This window comes from Corvus cornix, chromosome 2 (assembly GCF_000738735.6).
Source record: "Corvus cornix cornix isolate S_Up_H32 chromosome 2, ASM73873v5, whole genome shotgun sequence".
NCBI lineage: Eukaryota > Metazoa > Chordata > Aves > Passeriformes > Corvidae > Corvus > Corvus cornix.
In genome coordinates, this window is record NC_046333.1 from 89270989 (window position 1) to 89287396 (window position 16408).

Below are 16408 nucleotides of genomic sequence, written 5' to 3' on the forward strand. Positions count from 1 at the left end.
TCCCTCTCTCTTTTTGTTGGCTGCACTCTATTTAATGTCAAAACGGTAAAGCATCTGTACTGAAGTGCTGAAATATTCATGGCGGATCAGCGATTCTCCGCACTGGCAGAGGATCTGGAAAGCTAAAACGGTTCTTTAAAAGATCAAATTTTCCGTGTGAATCAATTGCTCCGCGCACGGCGGAGGCGACGCCGCGGCAGAGTCCGGCCCTTGGGGGCCGACGCCCGCCCGCCCGCAGCTCGGGAAGGAGGGGAGGGGGAAGGGGGGATGCTCCCGGCCCCGCCGGGCCTCGGCGGGCAGCCGGCGCCCCGCTGCCGGCCCGGGCGGTGGCCGAAGCCCGGCTCTGCCCTGCGAAGGCCCGGCCGGCGCGGAGTGCAGCCCAGCATCCCTCCTGCGCGCAGCGTGCCTCCCGTGGCTGCGTCCTCAGTCCCGCGGCAGCGCTGCGCTGAGCCTCTCTTCCCCTCTCCCGACAGCCTGTTGACAGTCCTTGGAATTACCTGGACCGGCTCCGAGGGGGAATTTGAAACATAGAGGTTGTTTGTTGCCCAATGCAAAACGCCACCACTTGTGTTACCTCTGAAACAGACAATTTATTGGAGTGAGCATACCTTTTAACATTTTTTTTTTGTCAAGATAAATTTGTGCAGTAGGTGTAAACTTAGTAGAAGTGCTGTTTGTGAATTATATGCTAACAAGGAAATCAGGAGGAAAAACTCTCGAAAAGTCTTTATAACTAATGTCGGCATGCCTTAAATTAAATCTGAATTAAAATTTCCCGTTTGTAAACTTTCGGATGTAAACTTTTTAAGTAGGTCTACACTATAGTACGTGCTTTTTGGACATGGAATTAAATAACTTTCACGACATTGATCCCTTAAAGTCGCAGCCAGGAGAAAATGTTCAGAACAGCAATGAGCAAAGTCTTTCCGTTGAACTGAGCAAACTGAACTTTAAATCCTGGTTTATGTTGTTTGTTTAAAAAAAAAAAAAGGAAGAAAAAGTTTTATATTTAAATTTAAACTCTTGCAAGTCTCTTTTCAGTGTAGCTGACTCTTTAAGCGTTAGAAAGTCTTTTGCCCCTCGGCGGGCCTGTTAGGAACAAAACATTTTGCTTCCTGATTTGGGAAACGCCAGAAACTCTTTGTTTGAGTCATGGTGGGCCAGGTTTGAGAGCTGCCCCTTGAGCACGTTGGCGCCGTTCCCCACCGCGCGTCCCAAGGCGCCCGTTTCCAGAATGGCTCCTTTGGTGGTAGCCCAGGAAACTGTTGTGTTGCTCAGGGCTTGGTTTAAAGTACTGTGCCTGAACAGGGGGTCGTGAAACACCCCGTCCACCCAGTTCCTGAGGTTGGTGACCGGCGAATCCTGGTGCCTGTCGATGACGCTGACCGGGGCGGGAGCGGCGGCGGCGACCGAGCCCCCCGGCCGTTTCAGCATGCAGGAGGGGTACTCGGCCTGGTTGAGGGAGGTGGCAGTGTGCGCCAGGGACCAAATCCTGGGCTTCGCCTCCAGCAGCTGCTGCCCCTGCTGGAAGCACATCTTGGACTCGCAGCCGCGCTGCCGAGCGCCCAGCGGGTCGGGGCCGCACTCCTCCGCCGCCGTCTTCAGGCAGCTCCGCGCCCGCTCTGCCGCCGCCGCCGCCGCCTCCTCCTCCTCCTCCTCCCCGGCGGCGGCCGGCGGCGGCATCTTGGCGGGGGGCTCGGCGGCCCGCGGCGGGTGGCTGCCGCCCGGGAGCGGGAGCGGGTGCGGATGCGGGAGCGTGTGCGGGAAGGGCCGCCTCAGCTCGCACTCCGAGCTCTCCGACTCGGCGGCGTCCAAGTCCTCCAGGTCGCTGAGCTCCAGCTCCTTCTCTTCCTTGCCCGTGGGTTCTGCGGGGCGGGGGCGGGGGAAGGGACAGCAAAAACAAGACACACGGTCACTGTCGGCGCCGCGCTGCCCCGCGGCCGCCCCCACCAGCGAGGCCCGCGGCCGCCCCCACCAGCGAGGCCCGCCCCGGGGGCGAGCTGCCGGCCGAGCCCCCGCGGCCGAACCGCTAAGTGCCTGGTTTTAGCAGGGTACCCTCGGCTTTCCCGCTCTTCATCGCCTCTTCCTGCGAACCCTCCTCCTCCTCCTCCTCCTCCTCTTCCTCATAGGGCCGCTTCTCGTCAGAGCACTTGTTCCGCGGGGGCCAGGTCATCTTGTTCTCCTTCTTGAGCCGCCGGCGGGCGTTGGCGAACCAGGTGGAGACCTGGGTGAGGGTCATCTTGGTGATGATGGCCAGCATGATCTTCTCGCCCTTGGTGGGGTAGGGGTTCTTGCGATGTTCCTGCAGCCAGGCCTTCAGCGTGCTGGTCGTCTCTCGGGTGGCGTTTTTTCTCCGCGTCCCGCCGTCCATCGTCCCGTACCTGCAGGCACAGGGGAGCCCCCGGGATGTGACACCGCGCTCTCGCCCCCGCGGACCTGCCCGACGCGGGGTCCCAGAGCCCCGTCCCCAGCCGCTTGCCTGCGGCATGCCCCGGAGGGCGGCTGGACCGGAGAGGAGGGAGATGGATGAGGACAGCTCAGCTTTATGAGGGAGACCAGCCTTGAGAATTCAGGCCAAAGAAGGAAAGCAAGAAGGAAAGGTTCAGCTAGCAGCAGCAGCGGGCAATGCAAATTCCCGCTCTGCCTTGGCGGTGATGGCAGAAAGAGGGAAGGAACCGCCTGTTTTTATTTACGGTAAAGTCAATGTCAACATTTCGGGCAGCAGGGAAATCCTAGCAGATTGCAAAGTCACAAATATACCACTTCCCTCTCGTTTCATTAGTCGTCCCCAAACAGAATTCGTCTGGGTGACCCCAGGGTGTAAGTGTTAATAGAAATATATTTCCTCTTACTCCTTTTATTAGTAATCTCCTCTACCCTTTTGTTCCTGAAATTGTAGGAACCTAACGCAGATGACACTGGGCTGCGACTGAATATTTAATGCACATCCTCCAGGAAAGGTCACCGGCGCCCAATGGGCCTCTGAGCTGGGAACGGTGTGTAAGGGGGTTTGCGCTGGTTTGAAACTAATAAATATACACGGGATGCCCAAGCCTGACTCCGCGCAGGAAAAGATAATTACCGCCCCTGTTAAGAGGGATCGCCCCCCGCGCTACCGCCCGCCCGGGGGGCGGAGGACCCCGTGTCGGTGTGGGGAAGGGGAGGCGACATGGCTGGGGCCGGGAGATGCTGAGCGGCGAGGAGGCAGGTTGGCGGGGTTGGCGGGGCGGGGCGGGGAGGCGATGGCGGGGAGGAGGTGGCGGGGGTGGAGGGCAGCGAGCGGGGCCGGGCTGGGGATGGCGCTTACCTGTCGTACTGGTACTGGCTGAGGGTGTGATCGTAGGGGTAGTAGGCAGCCGCCGGGGCAATGCCCGCATGCGCAGAGCCGCTCCCGTCCTTCGCATCCAAACTGTTCTGCAAGAGACACCGCCCGCCGCCCTCAGCCCCCGCCGCCGGGAGAGCCCGGCCCTCGCCGGCACCGCCGCCCGGCTCCCCCGCCCCGCGGCCCGGAGCGGCGCGACGGACCTTCCGAGGGCCCCTCGGCCGCGGCGGCCAGCGACATCAATAGGGACATTAACTGGCGCTGTTACGGTGCAGGGGAAAAAAAAAAAAATACTGTATGGGAAGAGCGCATCATTTTTTTTGCAAGACTGGGCTGGGTCTGGGTCGCCCTAAACTGCCCGGCAGGCCGGGCCCTCCGCACTCGGCCACCAGCTCGTCAGGCGCCACTTTTAATTGCGTTACCGTGAGGAGCAAGCGCCGGGCTGGAACAGCTGCTGACCGCGGGGCTGGACGCGGGGAGCGCCGTGCTGCACTGAGGGGCGGAGGAGAAGCGCCCGGGGCTGCCCCCGCCCGGGGAGGGGGTCCCGCCGAGAGGCCTCCGCCCCCGGGGGCACGGGGGGAGCGCGGGGCCGGCGGGCGGGAGGGAGGGAGGGAGGGAGCATCCCCCGGGGCGGCTTACCAAGGAGTAGAAGGCGGGAGCCTCGGTACCGTAGGTCACGTAGTTTCCATAGCCCTGGGGCCCGGCGTAGGGCCCGCCGTAGACCCCCAGGGCGGCGGCGGAGTTGAGCTCGTGTCGGGCGGTAGCGAGCAGGCGGCTCTCGTACACCGGGCAGTACACGGGGGTCTGGGCGGAGGCGGCCGCCCCCGTCTCAGCCAGAGTCCGGCTGCTGGACTCGCAGCAGGTTGTCAGGGAGTTGGTGCTCATCAGGAACTGGAGGGAAAGAGAGCGGCGCTGAGCACGGGGGGGAACTTCCCAAAGTATAACCAAATTGGGGTTCGGTTGTTTTTAGATTGTATGGGTTTGGTGGGTTTTTGTTTGGGTTTGGTTTGGGTTTTTTTTTTCAAATCAGGTCGTAGCTTTGGGGTGTCGCCCGCCCTTCTCCCTCCCCTTCCGTATTTTACTTCAATCGTTATAGAAACGCTCTAGAGAAGAGCAGAGGTGCAAGTATTTTATCAGTTTTTAAGACGCGTCAACAACAACAACAACCGAACGCCCCGTGCCTGTGGGTGTTTAATCCTCTATAATACATTCCTCAGGCCCTTTGCATTTAAAAGCTAACTTTTCCTGGGGTGTTTTCACAAGATTGGTGTTTACACCGTTTTCTCTTCTTGCAGCACAATGATTCCCATCTGCGTTTTTAAACGTTTTTTTCGAAGTCATTCATGCATATTTATTTTGACTGCAGGTTTGTAGCAGCCACGCACACATCTGTTATTGACCTGCTGGTTTAGAATATCCCATTCTGTTTCTACGGGCCGGACCTCCGTACGTCCGTGTTTAATTGGTAAACTGTGAATTTAATCGTGAAAGAGAAAAAAAAGGGGAGGGGTGCAGGTGGGGGTTGGGGGATCTCTAGCCCCCCTTCTCACCCCTCTCATCTCTGTAATCCTCTCCCACGCGTCTTAATCACCCCCAAACACCCTAAATCCCGCGTGTTTCTTCCCATTTTAAAATTGGTGCCCGCCACAGAACTTGGGCATCTTGGAAAGCTGCGGAGCGAGCATCGGCTTTGCCGCTAACGCATGCGGGAGAGGATCGCTGCCGCCCTCATCCCGGAAGGAAGGCATCGATAAGGACTGAAATTCAATCAATTAATGTTGGTAGGCAAAAAGTCTTACCTGGGGTGCAGAGGAGTAAGGGTAGCCAAACTGAGGATAGGACATGGTACAGAGGCTCCCAGTTATCTAGAAACAAGGCGAGACGTCTGATCTGCACGCTATTGCAGCCTGGCTGTGCTCTGTTGTACCAATTGATTGGTAACCACAGGTCCCTAGATGCTTATAGGACGAAGCAGAAAACCACATTTAATTTATTTACATGAAAACTTAAACTTTTCTTTTAATTATGTACGGCGATTTTAGCACCTTCCCCGCTACAGCTACGACACAGAAATAATTGTTAAATGTAGGCTCCAAGGCTGGCAAAGGTGACGGCAAAAATAAATACTTTGCACCCGGGGAAAAATAAAAGGTGGAAAGAAGAAAAGTGATACAAATGCATCAGCTCACAAGCACGTTGTTTTAAAAGAGCCGAGCCCCTGACGTCACGCAAAACCTACTCAAATTAACCTGCCTGTAAGTTTAACACTCATTTTCGGGAACCTTTCCCCTGACATGGAAAATAGACTCTCCAGCACGGCCTTCAGCCTGCCTAACAGGGGCGAAAGTTTGGGAAGCTCTCCGGTAGCGGCAACGCCTGCTTGCAACACGTATATATTTCTGCGGGCAAGGGAAGGAAATGAATGTTTTTAATCTGAACGATCAATGTTGTATCAGCTATTTTCCCCACCCTCCTTAGTCACTGAAAGGCTAGTAAGCACTTTTAATTAGAAATTAATTAATGAGCAGCTGCTTCTTCCCACCCCACAGTAATAATTAGTCTCAATTACAAACAAGACATATGAAGGGACACACGACTGAGTCTTCATTTAAGATTTAATCAACAGTTAAAATTAGCGCTAACGCTGACAATAAAGCACATGATAAGCACTTCTGCTTTTCTTTTCGGCTTTTATTTCAGGCGTGTGGTTACAGGTAGAAAACCCTACAAGCGTTTTCCGGGGAATGATGGAAAAGATGTGACTTTTCAGGTTTAAACGACTTTGATCCCATCTCAAACTTCCAACATCCTCTTCTACCCAACCCATCCCACCGCTGCTATCAGCCTCCCTACCCTCTGGGGGTCTGGGACCCGCCCCCCCACAAGCAGGCAGCAACCCCCCTCTGCTTCACGCTCGGAGGGAGCAGGTACCGGGTCTTCGGGGGAAGATGCTGGCAGCCCCAGCGCCTCTCCCCCGACGGCCGGTACCACCGAGGCAGGGCAAGCAGGCAGCCCCCGGGAGGATGGAGGAAGCGGAGGAGTCAGCTCCGAGGCTGAAGCTGGGCTGCTGGTGCAGTCGAACGCTGCTCCATGGTGTGCAGACTTGCTCAGAGAGATTCCTGGGTTCAGACATGTGAATAGCCCCAGGGTCACACTCTAATTAATGATGATATTCTCTTCTTCTCCCCAGCTGGAAGACTGCCTCCCAGAAACGAATCTGCCCACACTGACAGCTCGATTGAGGGTGATTGATGACTATCTGGAGACCACAGTACACATAATATAATATCTGCTGCGTAATTGCTTTAATTTACAGATGAAAATACTGGTTCTCAGATTGAGTTAGACTACAACGAGAGGCGTTTTATGGCGCTTTAGAGTGTTTGCAAATAAAAGATATCAGATACAGTACATGCAAATTATCCTGACAGCTCAGTATCTGTAGCCGGGAGAAACATATAAAGAAAGGGAATCAAATGACATAAATAATCGGTTTGGAATTCTGTATTGATTTTTGGATGGGAAGAAAGTGCCTTTTCTTTCCTCACCTGAAATGCTAATTTCTTTTTATTTCTGAGAATATTAATAACTTTGCCATTGGGTTTCTTTTATAGAAGCGCTTCTCTATTCCTCCTCCTGCATTATACCCCGGTGCTGCCAAGGTATAATGATACTTTTAGTGACTCTTTACCAGCAGCTTCCTTCTGTGCGGCGTGCTGACGGACTATTGCATTGTTTGGGAGGAAAAGACACCCAGTATTTACACAATGGTCTGCACGCAGTCTTCTGTGCTGCTCCCTCTGCCTCCTGTGCCCATTGCGCTGGGGGATGTTTGTTTAAGCTCCGGAATCAAACTCACCGGTGCTAGGGAAGAAAATAGTTGCACTTATCTCAAGAGCGGCTTGGTGTAAAGCACTATAATTAGCTGGGAGAGCTGGAGGACTGCCTGAAGAAGTCCGAAGTCCTCCCAGTTTTCCAGGCTACAGTTTGGGAAATGTCTTGGTGTCCTGGTCTTTTTTTTTTTTTTTTTTTTTTTGGTGTGTTTTTTTCCCCCCACTGCAGATGTCAACTCCGCAGTGGCCCAGAGTACACTACAGTTTTTGATATTTAGATGAGTCTATTAAACTTTAAAATACAAGGAGAAATTCAATATTTATAGTCCTTGTCTATTTATATATCACAGTTGTCTTTCACTGCGCCATGCAAATACTCTGGTGCCCATTTTCACACTGAACTTTCCTGTATTAATCATGATAATTATTTGTCATTTTTCTTTGCAGCCTGCCTGCTCTATTACTTTACCCCCGGTCAACTTTGTGTCAGTTCCAATCTGTATTCCCTAGAAAGCAGTCATTAAAAAAACCCCACCAAAACAAACAAACAAAAAGAAAAAGCAACAAAAAACCTTAATAACCTTAAACACTTAAACGCTGAAAGCTGACATTACGTCCTCCCCCACTGTTGATGTCTTGTTTCACTTACAGTCTACAAATAATGGCCCTTTGTTGATAACAAACTCAACACAATTATATTTCATCTTGAATTTTGGTGCCAGAGCACAAACATGCATTAAGCCCCACAATGATTTAAAATAACCTTTGTGGTTCTTGCACATAAACAACGTAACACTGTTCAAATCCAAGCAAAGGCGCTTAATGCTGTGGGCGATATCCTTAGGCATTTGGAAAATGCAAGTCTTTGCTGTGTAATAAAAATTGATCCTCGTCAAAGCCCCTTTCCTGTACAAAGCAGTTAACAGCTTTCGAGAAAGAAACACACACACTGCTTTCTCCAAAGTTTGAGCAAGGAAACCCATCACGATCAATAGGACATGCTGGAGAGTTCCCTTCTGGTCAGAACCAGCCTGCACACTCAGGCGAGCAGGTATTTCCCATCCAAAGCCCAACCAGGTCTCTCTCCCAGCGTTATGAGCTTTTCCTCTGAGAATCTGGAGCCAATGCTCATACAAGTTTTATTGTAAAAACATGGAATGAGAATGAAACCCTGTGATCCTGGAACAGGCCACAGCAGGTAAAACAGAACCTCTTCAGGACTCAGGCTTTGATGGACGTCTTCAGGGACATGATCTAGAGGCAGTTAATGCAGCTACACTTACTATCTGCGTTTTCATCGCCTTCTCTTTTGGAGGGGTTACTGCCACTCCTGGAAATATTTCAGCAACGGAATTTGCTTATGGGCTAAACAGACTTTAGCAAGCTCTTTCAGTCAAGCTTGCTTTGTTTTCATGTTACAGACTTAAAGCAACATTGACACTGCCTGACAAACACTGTGAAGCTCTACATCTTGCCCATTTGGAATCTGACATGGAACCCGGGGCAGCTTACAACATTTTCAAGTAGGTTAGCTCCCATAAACTTGCTATTGACAGTAAATTTTTTTTTTTTCCTGAGCCAATTTGAGGTGTAACTGCACCTCCTGCACTTTGAATCGAACGAGCCGATGCTGCCGACCTGCACAAACCCATGCCATGGCTTGGAATTGGCAGAGCCATGATGACCAACAGAACAGTTGCGTAAGAAGGCGCTGCTAATTAATTTACTCAGTTTACAGCTACATGTAAAATCAGTTGTTCAAAGCTATCCATTTGAATGCTTTCATTTTGTAAATCTTCAATCCTCTTGGCAAACAATCTAGATTAAAGCAAAAAGGCCTCACATGCTCATTCTCTTCTTTGTATTTATTAACTTTTCACACTTAAGAACTAGAGCCAACACTTTCTCTCTCTCTCTCTCTCTCTCTCTTACATGCACACATGCACATACACAAAACTTTTCAGCAAGAGAAGCAAATGCTATGACCTGGGCAGCTCTCTATGGCTATAGATGGACCCTACAACATGCCCACATTTACCTGCTCAGTGCAGAGCATTGCAACTATGCTTTCACTAGCAAAGCAAAGATTGTATAAAATTTCCTTGCTCAGCTCCTGAACCCCCAGTGCTGCAGACCCGAAGGCATTCAGATGCCACCACTTTTGAGCTCTCTGGCAGCCGATATCTTCAACTTACTTCTCTGCGAATGTAAAACTTTCCTACTTGCAAGGTCAGGTTCTGTGTCTTTTAAAGTTCGCCTTAAAATCCAAAAAGTTTGACTCGGTACCTTACCTTAGTGCTCGCTGAATATCATATCCACACCCCCTTCCCACGAAATAACACACATCTGTTAAAATACATTTACCCTCTGTCCTAGGTAAAGATTGCACAAAGCCAAATGATTCATCACGGATAGTTTCTCTTCCCTCCAGCAGTTCGTTTTCAGCTGCCTTGCTGCTAAAGCAGGCTCCGAAGGAGAAGGGGGCCGGGGGGGGGGGGTAAGCCCCACCGCTCCCCTCCACCCCCCGCTTCCATAGAGACACACACGCACACACATACACACAAGCATCACCACCAAAAGAAGAAATTTTTTACCTGCGATCACGCCCGGCTTCGGCTAAAACCTGGTAGCGATGGCTGTGCCATGGCAGGGTTTCTCTCCTCTGGTCTGCGCTGGCTGGCGTGGCAGGGAGCTGCGGGGAGCTAACGCAGGCATGTCTCAGTGCGCGGTACCTGCGCGGCGCGGCACGGAGCCTTCGGTCCCCAGGCGCCACAGCCACTTCACTAACCCCCTGTACCAGAGTGACGCTCAAGTGAATAGTTCCACTGATCACACTCTTTCCTACTGATTAACACTTTCCAACACGACCAGGCACTCCACTTCCAACTTTTCCCGTTTTAAAACAGAAGCAGCCAGCACCGCTTGCTTCCACGGGTTATAAAAGCCATCTGGGGCGTGGGGGACACCATAATTAATAGCAGGTTAGTAAAATTAGTGCTGCCACTCCAATTGTTGTCCTTGTTGCCAACAATAATTGCATTGATTCTGGAAGGACACGAATGTCCTCCATTTAACCTAATGATCTGCGGGTTGCACACGCTGTACGGCAGCCGTGGCGGTGATTAACTGCGCGCACCTCCAAACTATCATTTATCTCCGCGAGTCAAGACTGAAAGGCGCTAAACTTACAGGCAACTCTCCCTGTCTCTCTCGCCGTCTTTGTTTCCCTCCCGCTGGAGGAGGCGGGCTGGGACGTCGGCGTAGCCCTGCGCGCAGGAGACGGGCACCTGTACCTGTCCCCCCGGCCGCCTCGGCTTTATTCATAGCCCGGGGGCAGCGCGGCGGAGCCGGGCTCCGCGGAGCTGCCGGGGACTGCCTGGGCCAGCGCCCCCCGGCCGCGGGGAGGGGGCAAGGGGGGCGGCGCGGCAGAGCCCGGCACCGAGGACCCGCTCCCTGCAGCGCCCCCGGGCCGGCTACGCCGTCGCTGCCTGCCCTGGGCGCAGCCCCACAGGGGATGCCCGGGCACCGGGGGCTTCCTCCGGGGCGGCGGCTGGGGGGCTACCGAGCGGGGAGGGGGGGCAGGCTCCGACGGTAGCCGAAAGCAGGTCGGGGCAGCAGCCCTTGCTCCCGCTTGTCCTCCGTCCTCCTGCGCCCGGCCCTCCGTCCGGCCGTCCGTCCCGCCCGGTCTCCGCCGCAGGCTGCCACCGCCGCCGCCGCCGCCGCTCTCTCCTGCGGAGAAGTTACGCGGGCCCGAGGCTGGGCGAGCCGGCAGCCAGCTCCCAGTCCGAAAAGCCTTTCCCGCTGTGCAGCCTCCCGCCACCCTCCCTCAGTCCCGGGCGCCCAGGGCCGCTTCGGGCTCCGGCCCGGTGTCCGGGGCCACGCAGCGCCCGGGATCCCCGCGGGAGCCTGTGCATGACAAGTTCTACCGCGCGCTCGGTACTTTCTTTTCTTAATTGTTTGTTCAGCAGGAAAAGGGACAAATCGGGATTGACAGAAGGGGGAGGAGGGATCAATATCATTCCTGTTTAAAGGCGTGAGCCTGGGCAGACGTCTCAATAAGACAGAGGAAGAGAAAAAGAGAGTATAATATCCTACCTAATTAAGCGAAGACAAAGAGGTGTGGGGAGAAAGGTTCAGGAGAGGTGGGGTGGCAATGGGAATTTTTAATCCGGTGTCTTCCCACAGTAACCACCAAGGCTGAACAGTAACGTTAATAGGGAACATCTGTACATCGACAGATTTATTCTTGCCAGGGTTCTTTCATGCCTGTGTCATTTGCATGGCCCCGTGCTCGTAGTGTTCGACACACGCTGCACCTTGTAGTGCAATGACAGGGTAAATCTGATGAATGCTGAAACTAGGAAATCCTCTTCTCTTTCCCCTTTCTCCCTCCTCGGATTGCCCTTGGAGCTTTCAAGGCGGGGAAACCTCAGGGAGAAAGAAAACGTGAGCCTTCTCCCCATCTGCACTTGTAAACAGAAAGCCAGTCATGCCACGACCCTTTGCATTTTAAAGCGGAGTAACAAACCCCCAGAGACGTGGATGCCCTGGCTGCCCGCCCAGGGCTGCCTCCCCGCCGGCGGGACGAGGGCTCTGCGATGCCCCCTGGGAGCACAGGAGGCGTGTGTGCCGTCCTCGTCCCGGCACTGCGGGTCTGGACTTTTCCTCCCTTCCACCGGGGAGCCTGTCCCTCTTGCACTACCCCCGGGCTCCCGCCCTGGGCTCCCTCGGAGCCCGGCCGACTGGCCCGGGGCAGCGTCCTGCCCGTGCGGGGGCAGCCGCCGCCGTCCCCCGGGGACCCCGTCCAGCCGCCTGCCTGCCCGGCCGAGCCCGTGTTTTACAGAGCGGGGTGACACCATCCAGAGCCTGGAGGTGACACCTACCCTTCGGCGCTAATGTCCTTTGAGGGGACCGGGACCTCTCAATGTCTTCCTCCAACCCTTTCCCGATCCCGGCACCGGGTGCTCGGCCAGAGGCCACCTCTGCTTTTCCCGACAGCAGAGTTACAGGAGGGGAGCTCCAGTGGTGAGGGGCTGGGGAGTTGCTGGATTCAGTTGCCTCTCTGCCCTGAAATATGATGTTCAAGGGCAGAAGACATGGTTCAAAGAATATTTTTTTTATATTAACAGCTACCACCAGTAACAGTACATTAATATGGGTCTTTTGTAATATAATAACCTCAGGTCCCTGAGATCAACAACGAGATTAATTATTTCAGTGATGCTTAAAGGAAGTGAGCAGACTCGAGTCTGTCTTTTGCAATTTGCTCATGTCGACCTGCATACCTTGGAAATTGCCATCCATTGCCGCTCCGACCTACGTAGCAAAAAGCACAGTGGCCTTCTGTCAGAAGCTGGCCTAGCCAGGCAGGAGGGCAACCAGACTAAGAGGAGCTGGAATCCCAGTAGACATGCATGCAGGTCAACCATAGTGACATGATGGACACTGAGGGAACACTGGCCACTGATAAATCTGGGAAGATGCTTGCAACAGGAGCAAATGCTTTTGGGCAGCACTCCCGAAAAACCACGGGCCAGAGTCCAAGGCTGGAATGGTGTTTGTAGATCTTGTTTCATGTAATTCGTAATGTTAGGTTGTCTTTCTGGTTTTTTATTTTTGTTTAAATGACCAATAATGCTGAGGTTTCAACCATTTTTAATGTTTAAGCTATTAAAAGGTGCTCTTTTCACTGTAGAAGTGTTGTGGGTCCTGTCTATCCTGGCATTCTTTGGCATTCTTTCTCATTTTTGTATCTAGAGCAATGCCCTCTCTGCTGTGAAAAGGCCATTATTAAATGATACCAAGTGGTTAAAACCCTTGATTTTCCATGTCATTAGACAAACAGCTCTGGTGATAGCAACACATATTTCCATTCAGAAAGAGAATATAATTTAATTTTCAGTGTCAATTCCTTCAACACTATGGCTGTATTTTGAAGACCTACTTTCTAAGATATCAGATGGGAGAAAACAGAAGCTCGATCTCTTACTTTTTTGGCCTTTATTTTCCTGTAGAGGTTACTAAATCACACCTAGTCAAGGAATAATATACTAATGCATGTATCATAACTCATGTTCACTATGAAGGTCCTAGAAACACATTAGCTTAATCATGAAACCTCTGAGATAATTTACTTAACTAGAATAATTTCACAGGAAAGCCAATATAATTCAGAATGCAGTAAATACATGGATAGAAATCAGATTTTCACTGAAACTATTTTTGTCCTCATCTGATTTGGGTGCCAAGTTATATGGTAGCCTCAGAGCAGCAAGGTTTATCTTAATTTGCAGGGATCCATACAGGTACATTTCTTTTCCTTTTCTCACATTAAATTCATTATGTGATGTTCAAAAGACTGATGCACACTAGAAAACCTTTAGGCATTTCTGTGTAACGGGGATGGTTTATTAAAAGGATAGGTTATTACTTTGAACAATGACTTCAGTGTGTACGTTAAAATGTGAAATGTTTATCTGGTACTGGCCTGTATTGGCCACAATCTGTACAACTAGACTTTTATTCATAAATGCATGCCTAAGCTAATAAACCACACTTATTTTCAGGTCCTATGTGGTCATCTGAGGGTCTTTTGTAGTCCACAAAGATTTAGGCTCATGATTATTTTTTCAAGAATTTTCTAAGAACTATTACCATAATTCCATTTGTGAGCCCATGATTTGAGAAGATATTTATTTTGTGTTAGAAAAAAATTTTGATGATGTTTGAGAAATATCTAAGGTTGTCTTAGTGTTCTCAATATGTGGATGGGTGGAGAGGATTATTTTTTAGCAGGAAAAGAGCATAATTTTATAGACTTAGAAGCAGAACCAAGCCTCTTGGAAGACCCTGAAAGGGCAAGAAGACACCAAGCGAGTCAGTAGCACCAAGTTCTCCTGCCTGCACTGTGTCTTTGCTCGAGCCTGCAGACTTTGGCCAGGTGAGCAGTGCTGCTGAGGTGGAGCTCCAGGGAAGCAGTACAGCAATGAGCTCCTTCCTCCGTGTTACACAACCGGAGAGACGTGGGCTGGGGTGCAATCCCACTGATCTTCCTGTGAGTGAGGAGCTCCGCAAAATGCTGCTCGTGAGCGATCACTTCTTGCACAAAAGGGATTACAGAGGAGAACTGTGAGTGCCTCAGAAAACAAAGATGCAATTAAAGCAGCGTTTGTAGTTTTTAGTTAGGGCTATCTTTCAATGCAGGATGAACCATCATTTTTTTTCTGCTAATTATTTTCATTAGCTGTTTTAACTCTTCCTGAGAGTTCTTAATAATTGCTTCAGAGCAGAATGTGTAAAACTGAAAATTATTTATGGCACTGATTAGAACTACAGAATACTAATATGGGTAGTCAGGAATAATTCACCATAGCAGGAAAAGCACTATTTAATTGTTTAATATTGAAGTTTAATTGTGCTTGCATACAATTATCATGTAAATATCACTGTGATCACTTTAAGAGGTTATTTCTAAGTGTGCCAAAAATTCTGAAGCAATCTGAAAAGAATTAATTTTTTTCTTACCTCCCTTCACAAGTCTCTCAAGTGCACTATATGTTTTAACTTAAACCAAAATATAGCCAAAGGCAGACAGGAGTTCCAACAGTGACCAGTGTAATACTCACTGTTTTTAATTACTGTAACAATAAATCACACGGGAATGTCCTCCAGGTACTAAATGATTTTCTAAAAACATTTGAGAATATTTTTGAAATTCAATTAATTGAAGGCACCAGATAAAAGGTACACATTCTTAATGGCTATACAATAACCCTAAGGGATGTAACTGAGCTCCAAGCTTAACTTCAAAGTGTGACAGAAATACTTACTGTATTACTTTAAAAGTATTCAGATCAATGAATCAGTTAAAATTACTTATACATTTACCAACCTTTTCATTTTCTTTCTGAATATGATAGAAAGAATTGCTCTCATTTCCCAGGACACAAAAAGCAGTTGAGACCTGTAAAAGAAATTGTAATTAAAGCCAGCCTTCAGTCAAAATTGGTATTATGAATTTTTGGTTGACACAAGATAAAGGGGCCAGCGAAACATAAAAGTGGCTTGATAAAACATGCATTTAGACATTTTATACTGAAAATTAACTGGTTTGTGGAGATATTTCGGGATCTAGGATTAAATCTGTCCTTGTTAAAGCCAGTAAGCATTTTTCTATTGAATTCAACAGAACCGGTGTCACCCTGCAATCTGTACTGTGCACAGCTGTGTGTACCTGACTGGCTCTCTGATTATGGGCCAGATTGGTTCTCTTTTTTCCTTTTTTGTTCCTGCTCCTTGGGTTAATCACACTATCCTGAACACCCACATGGCTTTGCAAGGTGCTGAAGATCTCAAGCAGTCACAGCATGCCTTCAGCTTTTGCGGGTAGCGCTCTGACATAGGATGCCAGCTATTGTTCAGTAGGATCTAACTCCATGAGTAAATACCTTGACATTTGGCCTATAGTTCATAAGCATCTGAGGTTGTTTGAAAAGTGTTTAAACTATCACAGTTTTTTGATTTGCAAGGTGATTTTACAATGCAGTGTGACTCAACAGCAGGAAAGTGTTAAGAAATATGTGGAGGCTGAACTGTTGATACCAGCCAATTTTTTTTAGCGAGGTGCTCCGTTCAGCAGGAAGGCTCTTCCTTCTGCTCATCAATAGCCATGCACCCAGCCTTGAAAACAGATCATATACCCATGGTCATCATACCACGGGGATAAGGGTTAACGTCTACCCTTTGCAAAATGATTGCTTGTCATAAATATGTGTCCCAGTTAAACTGCACATGTATTATTCCTTAGTGCAGAAAGTTTAGAAATAAGTTTAGAAAGCAGAACTATGCACACATGTACATTCATGCACTTGTATGTACACACACAGAGAGAAATCACGTAGAGAAGTGTCTGTACTGTGAGAAAGGACTATATTCCATGAGGAGGCTGAAAATATTCTACTAAAGACTAATTGCAATATTTTCCAATGGGTACTTATTTTCAATACTCACTGATAGTTTTTTTAGTAGCATGCTAACATTTTCTCTATGATTAAAACACATTAAACTGAGACAATAAAAAAGTGACAGCAGAGGTAAATATATCTTTATCCCTTCTGCTTTTCCCTGAGCATTCAAAATAATAAACATCCTAAGAATCTTTGAGCATTTAATATTGATATTAAATCATGACCGTATAACTATTTTCTATAGCTCCATGCAGTAATTCTGCACCCTGCAAGTGTGAGGTGGGTGG

At 49.9% G+C, this 16408-nt stretch overlaps 1 protein-coding gene across 9 annotated transcripts; it reads right to left on the reverse strand.

Annotated features, from left to right (window-relative positions):
* Positions 1–570: 570 nt before the first annotated feature.
* IRX4 (iroquois homeobox 4) lies at positions 571–11105 on the reverse strand. 9 transcript variants are annotated; one of them, XM_039549785.1, is made up of 7 exons: positions 10345–11105; positions 9750–9857; positions 5122–5280; positions 3962–4213; positions 3308–3414; positions 2038–2381; positions 571–1865 (listed from the first exon to the last, which is right to left on the reverse strand). In XM_039549785.1, exons 3-7 carry the CDS (start codon positions 5164–5166, stop codon positions 1093–1095), a joined length of 1521 nt encoding a protein of 506 aa, XP_039405719.1. In that variant the 5' UTR covers positions 5167–5280; positions 9750–9857; positions 10345–11105; the 3' UTR covers positions 571–1092. The 9 variants fall into 9 exon arrangements, with proteins under 9 accessions (XP_039405719.1, XP_039405717.1, XP_039405718.1 ...); XM_039549783.1 differs by having other exon boundaries at positions 9750–9946; XM_039549784.1 differs by adding an exon at positions 6254–6581 and having other exon boundaries at positions 9750–11105.
* Between the last annotated feature and the right edge of the window lie 5303 nt (positions 11106–16408).

Excerpts from the sequence above, each read along its gene's own strand:
- IRX4 (XM_039549785.1), bottom strand. The coding sequence starts at position 5,166 with ATGTCCTATCCTCAGTTTGGCTACCCTTACTCCTCTGCACCCCAG. Across the intron at positions 3,415-3,961 it reads CTCCCGCCTTCTACTCCTTG|AACAGTTTGGATGCGAAGGA; the intron begins GTAAGCCGCCCC and ends TGTCTCTTGCAG. Across the intron at positions 1,866-2,037 it reads GGGTACCCTGCTAAAACCAG|AACCCACGGGCAAGGAAGAG; the intron begins GCACTTAGCGGT and ends CCCGCCCCGCAG.